This window comes from Lycium barbarum, chromosome 5 (assembly GCF_019175385.1).
Source record: "Lycium barbarum isolate Lr01 chromosome 5, ASM1917538v2, whole genome shotgun sequence".
In the NCBI taxonomy this organism is placed as follows: domain Eukaryota; kingdom Viridiplantae; phylum Streptophyta; class Magnoliopsida; order Solanales; family Solanaceae; genus Lycium; species Lycium barbarum.
In genome coordinates this window covers 28551352-28570264 of record NC_083341.1, presented here as the reverse complement: position 1 = coordinate 28570264, position 18913 = coordinate 28551352, and the positions used below count along the sequence as shown (strand labels likewise).

General features: G+C 39.8%; 1 protein-coding gene across 1 annotated transcript; it reads left to right on the top strand.

Annotated features, from left to right (window-relative positions):
* Nucleotides 1-2328: 2328 nt before the first annotated feature.
* On the top strand, nt 2329-2904 carry LOC132639365 (uncharacterized). The gene has a single exon (XM_060355817.1). It carries the CDS (start codon nt 2329-2331, stop codon nt 2902-2904), a length of 576 nt encoding a protein of 191 aa, XP_060211800.1.
* Nucleotides 2905-18913: the final 16009 nt, after the last annotated feature.

Here is an 18913-nt window from a genome sequence, read left to right as displayed (position 1 = left end):
GCTACCAAGAAGAAGAAAGGTGCTGGAAAGCTCCGCAAGCCTATTCCGAATTTATACCAGTCATTCCCAAATAGAATGCCTATTCCAAATGATGCAGACATAAAAGAAGGGATAGGGATGTTATTCCAAGAAGAAGATTGCTCAGTGGTACTGGAAGAATGCACGGGAGCGCGCACCATCCGAGGTGCTGATCAGGGCGAGCAATTGTCCAACTGGACCTCTACCAGGCTTTTGGCTCTCCAGTAGAGAAATGATGAATTTATTTTAAAACGACGAGAATCGGTCGAGGCTTAATTATTCACCTTTTACACTTTATTTACCTCGTAATGTTTTCAAAAATAGAAATGGCTCGACGTCGATCCGAGCCAGGACCCCAGTCTGTACTTTCATTACAATCAAATTAATGAGACCTCGAATTATGGGAAAATGAATTTTTATTTACTGCATGTATGTGTTTTATACTAACCTCACTTTTCCTTGGTTTTTCAGTAATAAAAATAACAAAGCAACCCTAAATGTCATGACATGTTGCGAAATGAATGAGTCAAACAATATAGAGGAGGAAGAGTACTAGGAATATGATGAGGAAACGATGCTACCTGAGGGTCTTGTAGAAGAGGTAGAGCAATTAGAAAATGAATAAAAGCCGAATATGGATGAAACGGAAGCAATCAACATAGGTGATGAAGAGAACATCAAAGAAACTAGGATAAGTGCACACTTAGAGGCAACTCAAAAAGAATAACTGATAAGTCTACTAACGGAGTACGTGGACATGCGTGGTCATATGCTGACATGCCGAGATTAAGCACTAGTGTACTGTCCCACAGGTTGCCCATCAATGTGGGATTTACCCCCGTGAAATAGATAATCTGACAGTTCAAGTCGGATCTCAACATCCGCATTAAGGACAAAGTGGAAAAACAAATCAAGTCAGAGGTGGTGGAAGTGATCTCAACAGAGTCAGTCCCAAAGACAATTTCCACTCGAAAATATCCACATACTCATAGAGAACTGTGCTAAGCATGAACTACAATTATTTATGGATTGTTTCGTTGGGTATTACCAAATCCTAATGGATAAAGAGAAAGAGAAAAAGACAGCTTTCATCACTATATGAGGATGTATCATTATAGGATAATGCCATTCGGTCTCAAAAATGCAGGCGCAACTTACATGAGTGCTATGACTACCATCTTCCATGGCATGATCCAGAAATAATTGAAGTATACATGGACGATGTTATCATTAAGTCAAGAGAGAGTTTGGAGCATACCACACATTTGAGGAAATTCTTTGACAGACTCCGAAAGTTTAATCTAAAACTGAACTCGGCTAAATGTGCGTTTGGAGTACCCGCTAGAAAGTTACTTAGATTCATATTCAGTCGAAGGGTCATAGAACTAGATCCAACCAAGATCAAGGCAATTCAAGAGTTACCCCCTCCCACGACCAAGAAAGAGGTCATGAACTTCCTGGGGAGACTGAATTATATTGGATGGTATAGGCTAGTCTACCATCATTATGGAGCCCATACTTAAGCTCCTTAAGAAAGACGCACCCATAAAATGGATAGAAGAGTGCCAAGAAGCTTTCGACACCATCAAGAGGTATCTGTCCAATCCACCAATTTTTGTACCTCCTAGGCCTCGGAGCCCACTTTTGCTGTACTTATCAGTGTCGGAAAACGGCTTCGGGTGCATGTCAGGACAACACGACAAAACAGGGAAAAAGAAGCGTGCCATCTACTATATGAGTAAGAAATTCACTGCCTGTGAGGCGAGATATATACTAGTGGAAAATACCTGTTGCGCCTTAACATGGGTAGCCCAGAAATTGAGGCATTGCTTGTCGTCATATACCACCCACCTCATACTTAAGATGGACCCGTTGAGGTATATTTTCTGCCAGCCCATGCCCATCGGGAAGTTGGCCAAGTGGAAGATGTTTCTAAGTGAATTAGACATTGTATACACAACATAAAAGGCCGTCAAAGGACAAGCTTTGGCCGACCAGTTAGATGAAAATCCCGTGGATGAGGATCTCGAACCCCTTCGAACTCATTTCCCGGATGAAGGAATATTGGCCATAGAAGAAAAAATGATAGAGCCCAACACGAGATGGAGAATATTGGCCATAGAAGAAAAAATGATGGAGCCCAACACGAGATGGAGATTATTCTTTGATGGGGTCGTCAACTACAAAGGTTCCGGAATCGGAGCGGTTTTGATATCAGAATTGGGAAAACATTACCCGATGGCCGTAAAGCTCAAATTTCGCTATACCAACAATATGGTAGAATACGAGGCTTGCATCCTAGGTCTCAGAATGGCATTGGACATGGATATCAATGAACTATTAGTCATAGGAGACTACGACCTCCTAATCCATCAAGTACAGGGTGAGTGGGCCACTAAGAATGATAAGATCTTGCCATACATAAACTTGGCGCAGAGGTTTTGTAAAAGGTTCAAAAAGATCGAATTCAGGCATACCCCAAGGGCTCAGAATGAGTTTGCCGATGTTTTGGCCACCATATCATCAATGGTTCAGCATCCCGAAAGCAGTCACATTGACCTGCTAGAAATAAGCCTGAAAGAGAAGCACGCCTACTATTCCTACATGGAAGGGGAACCAGACGGCAAACCATGGTACAATGACATAAAGATGTATTTGGAGAAGCGGGAGTATCCTGAAGGTATCACAAGTAGCCAAAAGAAAACCATTCGAAGAATGGCTAATGGTTTCTTTCTGAACAAAGAAATACTGTACAAACGGACGCCAGATTTTGGTTTGCTCCGATGTGTGGATGTCGTTAAAGCCACAAAACTCCTGGAAGAAGTACATGCTGGGACCTGTGGGCCCCATATGAATGGATTCTTACTAACCAAGAAAATCCTCTGAGCAGGATATTACTGGATGGCAATGGAAAGCGATTGCTGCCAATTTGTACATAAATGCCATCAATGCTAGATCCATGGAGATCTAACCAAAGTACCACCAAGTGAACTCAACGCCATGAACTCACCCTAGCCATTCGTCGCTTGGGTATGGATGTCATTAGACCTATCAAGCCTGCCGTCTCAAATAGACATCGATTTATTTTAGTCGCCATTGACTACTTCACCAAATAGGTGGAAGCAACATCTCACAAATCAGTGATAAGAAGGTAATAGCCGACTTTGGGTGAAACAACATCATATGTCGCTTCGCCATTCTCGAGTTCATTATAACGGATAATAGGATAAATCTGAACAGTCACCTGATGAAGGATATCGGTAAGTAGTTCAAGATTTCTTATCGAAACTCAATGGATTACCGACTGTAAATGAATAGAGCTGTAGAAGCAGCCAACAAAATCATCAAAAGGATATTGAGGAAAATGACAGACAATTACAAGGGTTTTTGCATGAACAATTCCATATGCCTTATTGGGATACCGTACAACAACCCGAACATCAATAGGGGAAACTTCGTACCTGCTTATTTACGGTAGCGAACCAGTCATACCTGCCGAGGTTAAGATACCGTCACTGAGAATCATTCAAGAGACGGAATTGGATAATGCAGAATGGGTTCGAGCTCAGTACGAGGGACTACTTTAATCGCTGAAAAAAGGATGGTTGTCGTATGCCACGGTTAATTGTACCGACAAAGGATGGCACGAGCCTTCAACAAACGAGTTAGAGCTCAGTTTTTTCAAATAGGTAAAATGGTACTCAAAAGAATATTCTCGCACCAAGATGAGTACAAAGGGAAGTTTGCTTCTCACTGGCGAGGCCCCTATATGGTTCGCAAAGTACTCTCCGAAGGAGTAGTGGTTCTAGCAGAAATGGATGGGAAAAAGTAGCCCAAGCTAATCAACTCAGATGTAATTAAGCGGTACTACGCGTAAGGACACGCCTTTTAAGTTGTAATGGTTATTTATATTGCTTGTAATAGCTATTTCTTTTCTTGTAATCGTTTGTAATAAATAGAAAAACCAAATGATTTCCTTGTAATATGAAATACGCAATGACTTGACTGCCCCACAATGGGATACGTAGAGTTTCTACTTGTGACCCGGTCGCATCATTAGTAAGAACTAAAACTCATTACTTTTATTCCGAACTACGTTCGACCTGATTCCTGCTGCGACAGGATATGTAGGTGCTCTTTGAGCTCGATCGTACCAAATGAAAAATGTCAGAAACCCCTAGAAAGCCTCAGAGAAAGGACTTCAAGGAGAATTCAGATCTGGCACGAAGAGATTGCCACACAGGCCCAACTGGTGAAGAATGTTTTAGAGCGTCTCAAAAGTTCGCGCTGCCAATCTGTCACAAGAATCAGCCAACCCAGAGTCTCAAACTGGGGAAAAATTTTTGAGAGGAACCTTAACCAGTCAGCGAGGGTTAATCAGTTCAAAAATTTTGAGGCGACCTCAAAATTTGCTACATTTAAAGATTCGACACGAGAGTTTGCCAAGCAGAATAGATTTAAAATGGGATAGAATTTTTGAGAGAATCTCAAAAATTTCACACAAGGAAATAGGAATCCTAGCTATCAGATCAGCAAAGAATGGAATACTCCTCATTTGAAAGTATATGGCATGACAATTTGTCACGCCCCAACAAGGGGAATCGTGCTGGGAAACTACCATTTCCCACCTCGATAGGCGAGCCCTTTCCCAAATCATTCATTCGATCACCCTAGATTAATAAAGGTAATCGAGTATAAGTCTCAAACATAGATAATAATAAGGATAGTGAATAGATACAGAAATAATACAACAATCCCAAGGGATTTGGTCTAAGGCCGTACAAGGGCCCCTACTACAAATACTATAAGTCTGAATATGAATACATGACTGATAATGGAATACCATCTCAGAATATCAAAATAAGACAAGTAAATAAGAAGAGGCATCCCGGCAGCGAGTCCATCCAATGTTCAGCCTGACACTACAAGAAAGTATAGAAATGACAATAACAAATTTAATATTTGGCAGCAACGTAGTTTTATTGTTGTAAAATGACCTTTTTTGTTGCCAAAGAATTTAATTTTGTTGCTATAGTATTGATTATTGTTGCAAAAAGTACTTTTGGTAACAAAAAAAAAAATTTGTTGTACGTTGTTGCATTAACAACTATTGGGAAAAGTCTATTCAACAATTCTTTTTGTTGCCTAAAGTACTTTTTGCAACAATAATCAATCTATGGCAACAAAAAAAGAATTGTTGCCAAATATATTTTTTCTTGTAGTGTGGAATACTCATTAGAAGACCTCAGGACTCAGTCACGGGGCGCAGAAGTAGATCCGGTCACAAACTTTGCACTTAAAAAGAATGCATCAAGTTATAATAAGTACAACAACTTGTATTGAGTAGGCATCATAGGCTGACAACAGTTAGAAAATCATATATATAAGAAAAAGACTGAAAAAATAGGTTGTAACAGTCCGTAAATTCGGGTTTGGTGTGAATATGTAAAAATCTAGTGTTAAGATGATATTATATCTATATGAATCCATCCTTGATGAATTCGGGTGGAAGATGGTCGTTTTGAAGTCAAACCAACAATTGAAATTCTTAAGGGCTCTTAAATTCGCCTAAGTTTTGGTAGGTCTGTCTTCTGGGTGATTTGGATGAAAATGTGTTGCGAATTTGGAAACTCTTCCCCAAAGAGAGTTGTAAATCTTTGAAATAGCTTTCCAATGGTAGGTCGCCTAGCCCAAGCAAAGTTATGTACAAAAAGTTATGTCTATTTTACTGAAGGGCACAAAAGCTGGAGATTTCGCCCAAAGTACACCCAGAAAGTACGGGACGTCCTTTTAGGACGTACTTCTTCCATTCCTCACAGGTTTTGGTAGCCAAAGTAAGGGCTACAAGTACAAGACGTACAGTACTTTGTGGCCGTACTTTCACCATTTTTGGTAGAAAATAGGGTTTAAAATGGGTATGGTCTTATTTTGTTCCCATTTTTTTTCATGCTCCCGAATCCTAAGGACGAAAATCATTCCTCCAAGTCTTCAAATAAAAGGTAAGAACACCCTTAACATTACTAATCCATTCTAACATCAAACCCATGATTCTTAACATGATTCTTGTGACCAAAACATAGGGTTTGCAGCATAATTATTCCTAAAGTGATTCAATCTAGGGTTTGGGTGTTCTTCATTAGGAAAGTGAATTGTTAAACTTTGTTTAATGTATTAAGGTATGTCTCTTTTAAAAATCCTTTTTGACTATGAAGGTGATTTGTATGTCTTTATTTCAAAATTCGTCTTTTCATGCATGTCTAGATTTTCCCAAAAATCTTTCATGAAGTATGTCTATATTCCAAAAATCATCTTTTCAACTATGTCTACTTGTGAAGTACGCTTATATTGTGAAAGCATGAATTGTATTTGAGAAACCTTCCTTGATTGTTTGTATAAGTTATAACTTTTGTTTGGTAGAATTTAATCTGGAATTAAAGATGATTTCTTTTAGACAAGGTCATGCGTGTGTAGGGTCAAGCCCGCATCAAACCTTATATGAACTATACTACTTTGTGAAACTCGCTTTTCCCATTATTGGATGATTGAACTTAATCTTCTAAAGGTTGAACCTCAAACTTGTTTTGTTGTTGAGTGGATTTCTTGAATTTGAATTTGAATAAGATTCTAAATCGGTTATGACTTGAAATGCCTCTATTTTGAGATGATGACTTGAGAAGTGAGCTTCGGCTCTAAGGCATGATTGATGATTCGGTAATATGCCATGATTTATATGTTGGTGTTTGGGCCTGTATGGGCAAGCTGTGCTAATCCAGGGGACGATTAGTCGTTATGGATCCTAACGTATCGATACGAGTATTTCTGTGTCAGTCCATAGTACTATTGACCTCCGTTGCTTCCTAGACCGGATTATCTATGACTGTGCTAGTCCAAAGGATGATTAGCCTCCGTATCTTCCTAGACCAGAGTATCTATGACTGTTCTAGTCCAGAGGACGATTAGCCTCCATTGCTTCCAAGGCTGGAGTATCTATTACTGAGTTAGTCCAGAGAATGATTAGCCTCCGCGGTTAACCCGGAGTATCGATTGATTGACCTTCATGTGAGTGGCTTGTTTCATATCTTGTTTCCTGTGAGTGGCTTGTGGTGATTTAAATTCGTCAGTGAAATACTTGGCCTGGTAAATAGTAAGGTATTAAGTTAATGTGTCTGTCATTGTTGGATTCTTTGATGACTCTTTAATGTTGCTGACTCTCTTTATTCCTGGGCTTGAACTGTTATTTTCATTGATATCATTTTATTGATTTTATTCATTATATTTTGTTTTGTTAACTATTGCCGCTTAGACACTCACTGAGTACCCAATACTCAGGCATACCATTATTGTTTTTGATGGTATGTTAGGTATCATTGAGGAGCAGGTTCGTGATACGCCTATGACTTAAGAGAACTTACTGCTTTCTAGACTATTCGATGAGCCCACATGACTGTTCGTGGGGCACCATTCTATCTTTACTTTTTGTCTTTTTATTTCGGGCTGTGTCCCCATGATTTAGACATTGCTCATTATCTTAGAATCTCCATAGTATACGTTCTTGTGGGTAGTTGTTGAGTTATTGATTAACTCTCTGGCACGTTATTATGCGTGACTAAGTATTTGATGAATAAAGACTTCCGCTGATTTAATTCATATATTCATGATTTGTACATTTATTTTATAAACTGCTGGAGGCGAATATTGAACCTGGCGAGTTCAAATATTGTTATTGCATCTTTTAGGTTCTTCCAATGTTGTTCATGACTTCGGATGCCGGTCACGTCTAGGGTGGGTTTTGGGGCGTGACAAGCTTTATATCAGAGCCTAGGTTTAAATGTGTCTTAGGAGTTGTCTGTGTCTGTGGAGCTGTGTCTAGTGGAGTCTTCCTTGTGCAGCTTGATCACCTACATGATTTAAAGACGACCAGAGCATTTATATATGTTTCTCATTCTTCTTTATTCTAGATTGTGCTATAGAGCTTGAACTACCGTTAGGATCATTCTTACGTGTCCGATAATTTGTGCCCCGCAGAAATGGCTTTAACTCGTGCGAGGACTGCTAATCAGGGAAACAATGGTGCTTCTAACTCATCGTCTGGCGGACAAGCTGCTAGGGTCACTAACCGTACCACTGCTGGGGTTGAGAACGATAATTCGTTAGTTGGGTTTGCCGAGCAACAAGAGAATTGGAAGGGAGAAGAAAGGCTAGACAGGGAACAAAGTAAGAAGGCCCGATCTATGGGTGGTTTCAATAGTTCACAAAATGGAGGGCAAAGGAAAGGGTATTCTGCACCTCAACAGTTTGTTTCTCAGTCTAATGTGGGCGTTCCATCTGGTGGACAAGGTCAGAGGGACAATGATCAGAATAGATATTCACAAGGTAATAACCGACAAGCATTTAGATGGGAGGATCGTGTTTGTCACCATTGTGGGATTAGGGGTCATATCAAGAAATATTGTAGGAAGTGGCTTCGTGAAATGGCTAACTTTTAAGGCCAAAGGAATAATAATGCTAACAACACCCCTAATGCTCGTGATAATGGGGCTGGTAAAACGGTTGCTAACACCGCTAATAGGGGACTAGCTCGACTTTATAGTTTGACCCGTAGGGAGACGGCAGAAGATCCTAATGCTGGGGTCACAGGTATTCTTAGTATATGTTCTTTTGAAGCGCATTCGTTGATCGATTCGAGCTCGACTCTTTCGTATATAACTCAGTATCTTGCCCTTTATTTTTTTGTATGGAAGTCGAACAATTGTTGACACCCTTTTTCTACGAATACCCCTGCGTCCTTATTATCGCTTCTATAATGTATAGAGACTGCATCGTTGTAGTTAAGGGCCGTGAGATTACTTTGATGTGTTTGAATTAGAAATGATGAACTTTGATGTGATTTTTGGGGATATACTACCTTTTCGAGTGTTATGAAACTTTGGATTGTCAATAGAAATAGTTAGGCTTGAATTTGCTGAGGGACTCGTTATAGAGTGCAAAAGTGATATTGCTAAAACCTCGGGGTAGACTTATGTCGTATCTTAAGACTTAGGGGATGAACTCGAAGGGGGCGTAGTTCTATCTAGTTGTTGTAGTGTCACTCAAACCGTGTTACCTTCATTTATTCCCTACTGCAGATATGTGTTGAACCTTTCGACTATGTATTCCCTGTGAAAGTTTAGATTAGAGGTACGAATCCCTTGTCTATATGTTTAGGCTTGAATGATGTATTCATTATATGGTTAGTCGTATGTTACCCCTGAGAATGATCCTCTTTACTAAAGAACTCTAGAAATTCTGAAATTTGAGGTTTAGTGAAAAATCTTAAACCATGACTTTCATTCGGGGACGAATGATCTTTCGGGGGGGGGGGGGGGGGGAGGGGTAATGTAACACTCCGTAAATTCGGGTTAGGTGTGAATATGTAAAAATGTAGTGTTAAGATGATATTATATCTATATGAATCCATTTTTGATGAATTCGGGTGGAAGATGGTCGTTTTGAAGTCACACCAACAATTAAAGTTCTTAAGGGCTCTTAAATTTGCCTAAGTTTTGGTAGGTCTGTCTTCTGGGCGATTTGCATGAAAATATGTTGAGAATTTGGAAACACTTCCTTGATAAAAGTTGTAGATCTTCCAAATAACTTTCTAATGGTAGGTTGCCCAGACCAAGAAAAGTTATGTACAAAAAGTTATGTCTGTTTTACTGAAGGGCACAAAAGTTGGAGATTTCGCCCAAAGTACGCCCAGAAAGTACGGGACATCCTTTTAGGACTTTCTTCTTCCGTTCCTCACTGGTTTTGGCAGCCAAAGTACGGGCTACAGGTATGAGACGTACTTTAAAGTACCGGACATACTTTGTGGCCGTACTTTCACCGTTTTTGGCAGAAAATTGGGTTTAAAATGGGTATGGTCATATTTTGTTCCCATTTTTTTTTCATGCTCCCAAACCCTAAGGACGAAAATCATTCCTCCCAATCTTCAAATCAAAGGTAGGAATACCCTTAACATTACTAATCCATTCTAACATCAAACCCATGATTCTTGTGACCAAAACTTAGGGTTTGCGGCATAATTCTTCCCAAAGTGATTCAAGCTAGGGTTTGGGTGTTCTTCATTAGGAAAGTGAATTGTTAAACTTTGTTTAACGTGTTAAGGCATGTCTCTTTAAAAAATCCTTTTTGAATATGAAGGTGATTTGTATGTCTATATTTCAAAATTCGTCTTTTCATGTATGTCTAGATTTTCCCAAAATTGTTTCTTGAAGTATGTCTATATTCCAAAAATCATCTTTTCAACTATGTCTACTTGTGAAGTATGCTTATATTATGAAACCGTGAAGTGTATTTGAGAAACCTTCTTTGATTTTTTGTATAAGTTATAACTCTTGTTTGGTGGAATTTATTCTGGAATTAAAGATGATTTCTTTAAGACAAGGTCATGTGTGTGTAGGGTCAAGCCTGCATCGAACCATATACTAACTATAATACTTTGCGAAACTCGCTTTTCCCATTATTGGATGATTGAATTTAATCTTTTAAAGGTTGCACCTTAAACTTGTTTTGTTGTTGAATGGATTTCTGGAACTTGAAATTGAATAAGAGATTTGAATAAGATTCTAAATCGGTTATGACTTGAAATTCCTCTATTTTGAGATGATGACTTGAGAAGTGAGATTAGGCTCTAAGCCATGATTGATGATTCGATAATATGCCATGATTTGTATTTTGTTGGTGTTTGGGCCTGTATGGGCAAGCTGTTCTAATACAGAGGACGATTAGCCGTTATGCATCCTAACGTATCGATACGAGTATTGCTGTGTCAGTCCATTGGACGATTGACCTCCATTTCTTTCTAGCACGGAGTATCTATTGCTGTGCTAGTCCAGAGGACGATTAGCCTCCGTATCTTCCTAGATCGGAGTATCTATGGCTGTCCTAGTCCAGAGAACGATTAGCCTCCGTTGATTCCAAGCCCGGAGTATCTATTGATGTGCTAGTCTAGAGGATGATTAGCCTCCACGGTTTCCTAACCCGGAGTATCGACTGATTGATCTACCTGTGAGTGGCTTGTTTCATATCTTGTTGCACGTGAGTGACTTGTTTCATATCTTGTTGCCTGTGAGTGGCTTGTGGTGATTTGAATTCGTCAGTGAAATACTTGGCCTGGTAAATGGTAAGGAGTTAAGTTAATGTGTCCATCATTGTTGGATTCTTTGATGACTCTTTAATGTTGCTGACTCACTTTATTCCTGGGTTTGAACTGTTATTTTCATTGATATCATTTTATTGATTTTATTCATTATATCTTGTTTTGTTAACTATTTCCGTTAGACACTTACTGAGTACCCAGTACTCAGGCATACCATTGTTATTTTTGATGGTATGTTAGGTATCATTGAGAAGCAGGTTCATGATACGCCTACGAATTAAGAGAACTTGCTGCTTTCGAGACAATTCGGTGAGCCCACATGATTGTTCGTGGGGCACCATTCTATCTTTACTTTTCGTCTTTTTGTTTCGGGCTGCGACCCGATGATTTAGACATTGCTCATTATCTTAGAAGCTCCATAGTATACGGTCTTGTGGGTAGTTGTTGAGTTATTGATTAACTCTCGGGCACGTTATTACGTGTGACTAAGTATTTGATGAATAAAGACTTCCGCTGATTTAATTCATATATTCATGATTTGTACATTTATTTTATAAACTGTTGGAGGCGAATATTGAACCTGGCGAGTTCAAATATTGTTATTGCATCTTTTAGGTTCTTCCGATGTTGTTCATGACGTCGGATGCTGGTCACGTCTAGGGTGGGTTTTGGGGCATGACATAGGCATGCTCACAATCAGATAAAACTCGGCCCAATCCAATTACCGAATCCAGTACCATACAACCAAGTCTTGTAAATAACCTCAAGTCCACTATAAATCCAATCCATTTCTCAAGAACTACTATTAAGTACATATATCACCAAGAATCAATCAACAAGTTCCAAACAATGCCAACAATAAATATGAGATGAATGCAATGCATATGCAATGATACACACACACACACTTCGGGCGAAATATCTCGTCTCTTCGACAGTCGTGACCCATGGGGGACCGCAAAGTTCGTGTACCTACTGCGGAACGCACAGTCCGATCTAAATAGTCAGTGTTGCGGTACGTGCAACCCGATCCCAATCAGTGTTGTGGTACGTGCAGCCAAATCCCAATAAATGTTGTGGCACACAACCCGATCCCAATATATATATGAAAGAGTGAATGCACGATAACAATGCCAACAAGATTAAATAATCAACGGTGCCACACATGGACACAATCTCACTTGCAATAACAGTATCAAGTCCTTCCTTCCCAACAACCTCACTCATGAATAAATATGCTTTCTGACACATAAGCAATCACTAAACATCAACTCTCTAGAATCAATCATGTGGCGGTGAGCCAACTACTCATAATAAGCAACAACACAATGGAACACAATATGGCAACAAGCCAAAAATCACAACAAAACCAACCTATGTCTTTCATCCCAACTTTATACGCGAAGGTTTACATGCTTTCTCTAATAATCACTAACTATACATATAATTCCCTAACCGAAGTCTAACTGAAAGGTAAGCCGTAAGATACCTGGAAAGTTGAACAGGAGCCTCGAACCGTCACACCCTGGTCTTGCCTTTTCGTAACGCCTCAAAGTACTCAAAGTCTATTCATAACGGAATTCTATATTAAAAACAATGAATACTGACACCCATATTGCTATGCTTCTAGCTAGTTAAATTCTAACCCAAGGAAATTGGGAAAACGAGCACATAAGGGTAAAATGAGAAATCAAAAGATGGAACCTGCAATTCAAGATCTTGGTGATCAAACACACTAATCATTTGCTAAGACAACTCAAGATTAAACCTAATTCGGATTTAAAGCAAAACCCCTAAATTTGGGTATGAATCCTAATTCTTCAATCCTCAAATTAACCATTAATAATGGAAGAAATAAGCTTAACAACAAGAAATTCATCAAACTCTATGGTTATTCTAGCCAATTTGACCACCAATTTCTATTTTAGAAGTCTAAACCCATTTCAAGAATTTTAACACAAGACTCATTTTCCCATCTAGATTTTAGTGATTCTAGGCATGGAATAGGAATCTAGGAAGGCAAATGACAAAGGCTAGGGTGATAGATCTTACCTCCAAGAGGAATCAGTCCACAAGTAGCTCTATTCGACCAAAGTGTGCTTAGAAAAGTGATGAGAAGAAGTGATAGCGTTTAAGGGTCTTAACTTGAGAAAAGGGAAATAATTCTGCCCGAATACGGCTGCAGTGGTCATGGAGCCGCTGCAGCGCATGCGCTATGGCGCATAGATGGCTCGCCATGGCGGCCTTCACCAAAATCAGCATGCCGCTATAGCGGACAGAAACCCGCTACGGCGGCTAGTCACCAAAGCTCCCCAGTCCGCTATAGCAGTCTCCCAAGTGCTATAGTGTGACCGTTACATCGGTTATAGTACTGCTATAGCACCTACACCAGAAGAAGAACCAGAAACTTCTGGTTTTGACCAATCTCATCCCGAAATTCGACTATCACCCGAGGCCCCACAGATACCAAACAAACATGCAAACATATATAAAAACGCGCTACAAACTCACCCGTGGCCTTGGATTTCCCAACGGTGGTCTATTTGACTAAATCAACCCCTAATGGACTAAAGACAAGGTCCCAACCCAAGTTCCAAAATGCTCCCAATTGCATTGGGAAACCCAAATAGACTACCAAGTCAAAAATGACTATCCGGACATCTCGAAATTGACCAAATTCCCGAAAAAGATCCGTTTACTCAAAATTCAACTTTGGGTGAAATGAATTCCACTCTGATGTTCAAATCTCTTAAAGTCACTCTAAAACCCATCTGATGGCCTTAGGAAAGGTCATAGAGGTAAAATGGTCATTAGCACTATAATGACCAATCAGGTCATTGCATCAGATACCAATTAAACAATCGCTCATCCTCAAGTAACAAGGAGTAGAAATGGGAAGAAGTACCTGAATCAGCAAACAACTAGGGATATCTTTCGCGCATATCAGATTCGGTCTCCCAAGTAGGCTCCTCAACGGCACGATGCTTCTATTAAACTTTGATCGAAGCAATATCTTTCGACCTCAGCTTTCTAACCTGTCTATCCAGAATCCTTATAGGCTACTCATTATAAGACAAATTCTCATCAAGCAACATAGAATCCCAACGAACGATATAGGAACCATCAGAGTGATACTTCTTTAGCATAGACACATGGACAACCGGATGAACACCTGACAGGCCCGGAGGAAATGCCAACTCATAAGCAATATCTCCAACTCTATAGAGAACCTCAAATGGGCCAAGGTACGGAGGGCTCAAATTTTCCCCTCTTACCAAATCGCATAACACCTTTCATGGGTAAGATCTTCAGAAGCACCTGCTCGCCAACTTCAAACTCTAAGTCCCGAACCTTCCGGTCTGTATACATCTCCTGTCGACTCTGAGCTGCTAGAAGCTTTTCTTAAATAGGCTTGCCCCTATTCACAGACTCTCTCAACAAATATGTGCCCCACGAGCGAACCTCAAACGTATCAAACCACCCAATAGGAGAACGACACCTCCTACCATACAAAGCCTCGAACGATGCCATATCAATACTCGAATGGTAGCTATTGTTGTACACAAACTCGCTAGCGGCAAGAACTAGCCCCAATGATCACCAAAATTAATGACAAATACTCTCAACATATCCCCCAGCACCTAAATAGTCCTCTCAGACAGACCATCAGTTTGGGGATGAAAAGCTTTACTAAGGTCCACTGAGTACCCAACTCTATCTAAAAATCCTTCCATAAATTGGAAGTAAACTGGGGGCCTCGATCCGAAACAATGGAAATAGGGACCCAGTGTAATCGCATAATATCACGAATGTAAATCCTAGCTAACTTCTCTGCAGTGTAAGTAACCTAAACTGGTATGAAATGAGAGGACTTAGTCAACCGGTCAATAATCACCCAAATTGAGTCAAACTTAGCTAGGGTCTTCGGAAGACCAAGCACAAAATCCATGACAATCCTCTCCCACTTCCACTAAAAAATTGGCATCCTCTGAAGCACCCCACTAGTAGTGCTGCTTCAAATCTCGATACATATTCGTTGCACCCGGATGAATGGAATATTGGGAGCTATGGGCCTCCTCCAGAATCAAATGAATAAAGTCATTGACACGAGGAACATTGTCACGACCCAACCGGAGGGCCATGACGGGCACCCGTTGCTACCACACCCGGGCACCTCCTATCGTACATTCATATTCACATCTAGGTGAGCCACATGGCCTACTCATGCTTATATACATCGATAATACTAATCATATCAGGCAATGACACATTTATATCATCATAAAAAATAATGCCCATATCCATATACACAAGCCGACGAGGCTAATAAAATAATATGCAAAATATGAGCCGACAAGGCTACGAGACATCTAACCATACACAACTGTCTACGAACCTCTAAGAAGAGTATGTAAGATCATCTAGACGGGAAAAGACCACGCCATGCCCATATATACACAAAAGAATAGTACCCAAAAGCTGCAGCTCCGAATCAAATGGAGCTCTCCTATACAGTCTCTGAACAAGCAGTCTATGGGTCAAGTCTATCTCCCTGTCCACCTGCGGGCATGACGCAGCGTCCACAAATAAAATGACATTAGTACCGATAATGTACTAAGTATGTAAAGCATAATCAACATCATAATAGAAGCATAATGAATGACATGAGATAGAGAAGTTATAAGATAATTAAGCCATTTATACCTCTAGCGTTGTTCATCGTATTTACTTACCCCTTTTTCTAATGGGGATCTTCCATTTCATACATTTATACCTATAGTAATATCGTACCCGACCATAGAGGTTCGGTGTTTTACATACCCGACCATAATAAGGTTAGGTTTTATACGTACCTAGCCCTACCAAGGCTCAGTGTTATTGTACCCAACTGCAGTGGTGTGCGTGCGGTAGGCATCATACCCGGCCATATAAGCTCGGTGTTACATAATAGTCATACATACTTAGACACGTATACATAAGAGTCCATAAGTATCATCCACATCATTACCATCATCGTTTTCATTACATCTATCCTTAGAGGATTAACTATCATATGAGGGAGGTAATAGCATCGTGAAAGTATCGAGGATCATGAGCTGTAATTTTAGAGATAGAGTCATTTCAAAGACATTATGGAACTCATGAGAGGGAATATAGCAAAGGAATCATGCCTTAATGAAAGAAGGGTAAGCCTTACATAATTTTATGTCTTCTTAACTACTTAACGTTCACCGTCGAAGCTTGGAAAATCTACATTTAGAAGGGTTCATACCATGGTTAAGCCTTAAAGATACTCTTAATTCTAACTAGAATAATTCATGAGTTAACAAATATTGGGCAACATTTCTCCTATTTCATCTATTTCTACCAAATTATAAAACAATTCTCAATCAACAATGACATTATAAACAATACCACAATCAAGATACTTCATTCAAATTAAGCATCATTCAATCCCCACAACTCCTTTCAAGGTTACTAATAATAATAATCTCTACAACTTCATATACACTTACATGCAATACTTAAAAGACGAAAAAACTTACCTTAATCTCACAGGAACATGTCTTGAATCAACTTACTCCACCAAAGTGAAAAACTCTAACATAACCGCCCAAGGAAAAACATGAGCTCCACAAGCCCTAGCAACTTCTTAGCACTTGAACCTCTTAATTCTATTAGATTTTCTTGGGCTTTGGCTTGGATTAGGTTATTGAATTGAATAGAGGGTTTTAGAGAGTTCTTGGTTCTGATTTTGGGGAAATAATGAACTCAAATGAGAAAAAATGAAATATATAAAGCGTCACTTAAAAACCCGACAGCAATCCTGCGACCACTTTGACGGACCGTCGAAATTCCTAAGGTCCATCAAATTGCACCGTACAAATGGCCACCCCAACATAGCTCACTGTGACCATTATACGATGGTGCTCCGCCATTTGACGGTAAAATATTATACGGTCCGCCGAATGGTCCGTCAAAGTGCCCTCTTCCGAAAGGTTTCTCCTTTTGATTCGTTTGACTCCCAATCCTTATGGAACATTCTTGGCCCTTGCATAACACTTCATTAACCATACAATAGGCCCGATAGCAGCCCCTCAAGACATTGCTAAATAAATACTAGATCAATTATAGCGAAAACCTTTCTCAGTGCGACTTACATTTCACTTCCTTCAACAAACTTAGTTCCATATATTTCTATGACTTCAAAGTCTTAAGGTACTCACTTAATGTTAAAATATACTCTTCTTAATCTCATAAGGATCTCACGTTCACCTTAGGTTCACGCTAGTTTACTCATGATTCACACGACTCAAAATTTTCGAGATGTAACATTCTTCCCCCCTTAGGAACATTCATCCCCGAATGTTAAATTCTTAGAGATTTTACAAAAATTTCGCCAGAGTTTCCCCTGTAATATGGCACTCCTATCCTGTCACAGCAACCCAAAATATATTGCCTCACAAGGCTACAGCAACAACAACAATAACCACGGCCACTCACGACAAGGAAAGCATCAAGGTAAGCACTACATACCTGAGGACAATGGCGTCTCTGCCTAAGTCTTCTCTGGAGGTGGAAATAAATGCGGGTACCTGAACTTCATGTCTTCTTCTACTTCCCAAGTCATTTTCTGTCTATTATTATTTCTCCATAATACCTTAACTGAAGCTACATCTTTGGTTCTGAGTCTCCGTACTCACCTTTCTAGAATGGTAATGGGAACTTCTTCGTAGGATAATTGGTTAGTAACTTGAACATCATCTACAAGTACAACTCTAGAAGGATCTCCAATGCACTTACGAAGCATCGATACATGGAAAACCGGATGGACCGACTCCAAATCCGAAGGTAGATCTAATTTATAAGCCACTTGGCCTACCTTGCGTACAACCTCATAAGTTCCAATATACCGAGGACTAAGCTTGTCCATCAGTCTGTGGGTGAAATGCTGTGCTAAGACTCACTTGAGTCCCCAAACCTTCTTGGATAGTTTTCCAGAAATTGGCTATGAATTGAGTCCCTCTATTGGAGATAATAGATACTGGAACACCGTGATGTCACACTATCTCTTTAACATAAAGCTTTGCATAATCTTCTGCTACATATGTAGTTCTGACCGGTAAGAAATGAGTTGACTTCGTGTCTATCTACAATCACCCATATAGAATCATACTTGCGTCGAGAACGGGGTAAGCCTGTAATGAAATCCATGTTAATTACTTCCCATTTCCAAATCGAAATCTCTATAGCTTGTAACAATCCACCGGGCTTTTGGTGTTTAATCTTCACTTGTTGACAGTTAGGACATTGGGATACAAATTACGCTATGTCTTTCTTCATCCCATTCCACTAATATATAGATTTAAGATCATGACACATTTTCTTTGCTCCAGGGCAAACGGAATAATGGGAACAGTGGGCCTCTTTCAAAATCTGTTGACGTAAACTTGCGACATCGGAAACACACAACCTGCCTCGACATCGGAGAACTCCATCTCCCAAAATCTCAAAGGATAACTTCTTCTTCTGAGGGAGTGTATTTCTGTAATAAACTAGCAAGGGATCCTCTTACTGGCGCTCTTTTACTTCAACCACTAGTGACGAGATTGCTGAATTTTGAATGGTAGCTCCCATATTGCCTGAGTCCACTACCTGAACTTCGAGGCTAGCTAATTGCTGGAGCTCACGAGCTAACTCTCTTTTCTCTGGTTGAACATCACATAAACTTCCCATGGATCTATGGCTAAGAGC

Excerpts from the sequence above, each read along its gene's own strand:
- LOC132639365 (XM_060355817.1), top strand. The coding sequence starts at position 2,329 with ATGGCATTGGACATGGATATCAATGAACTATTAGTCATAGGAGACTAC.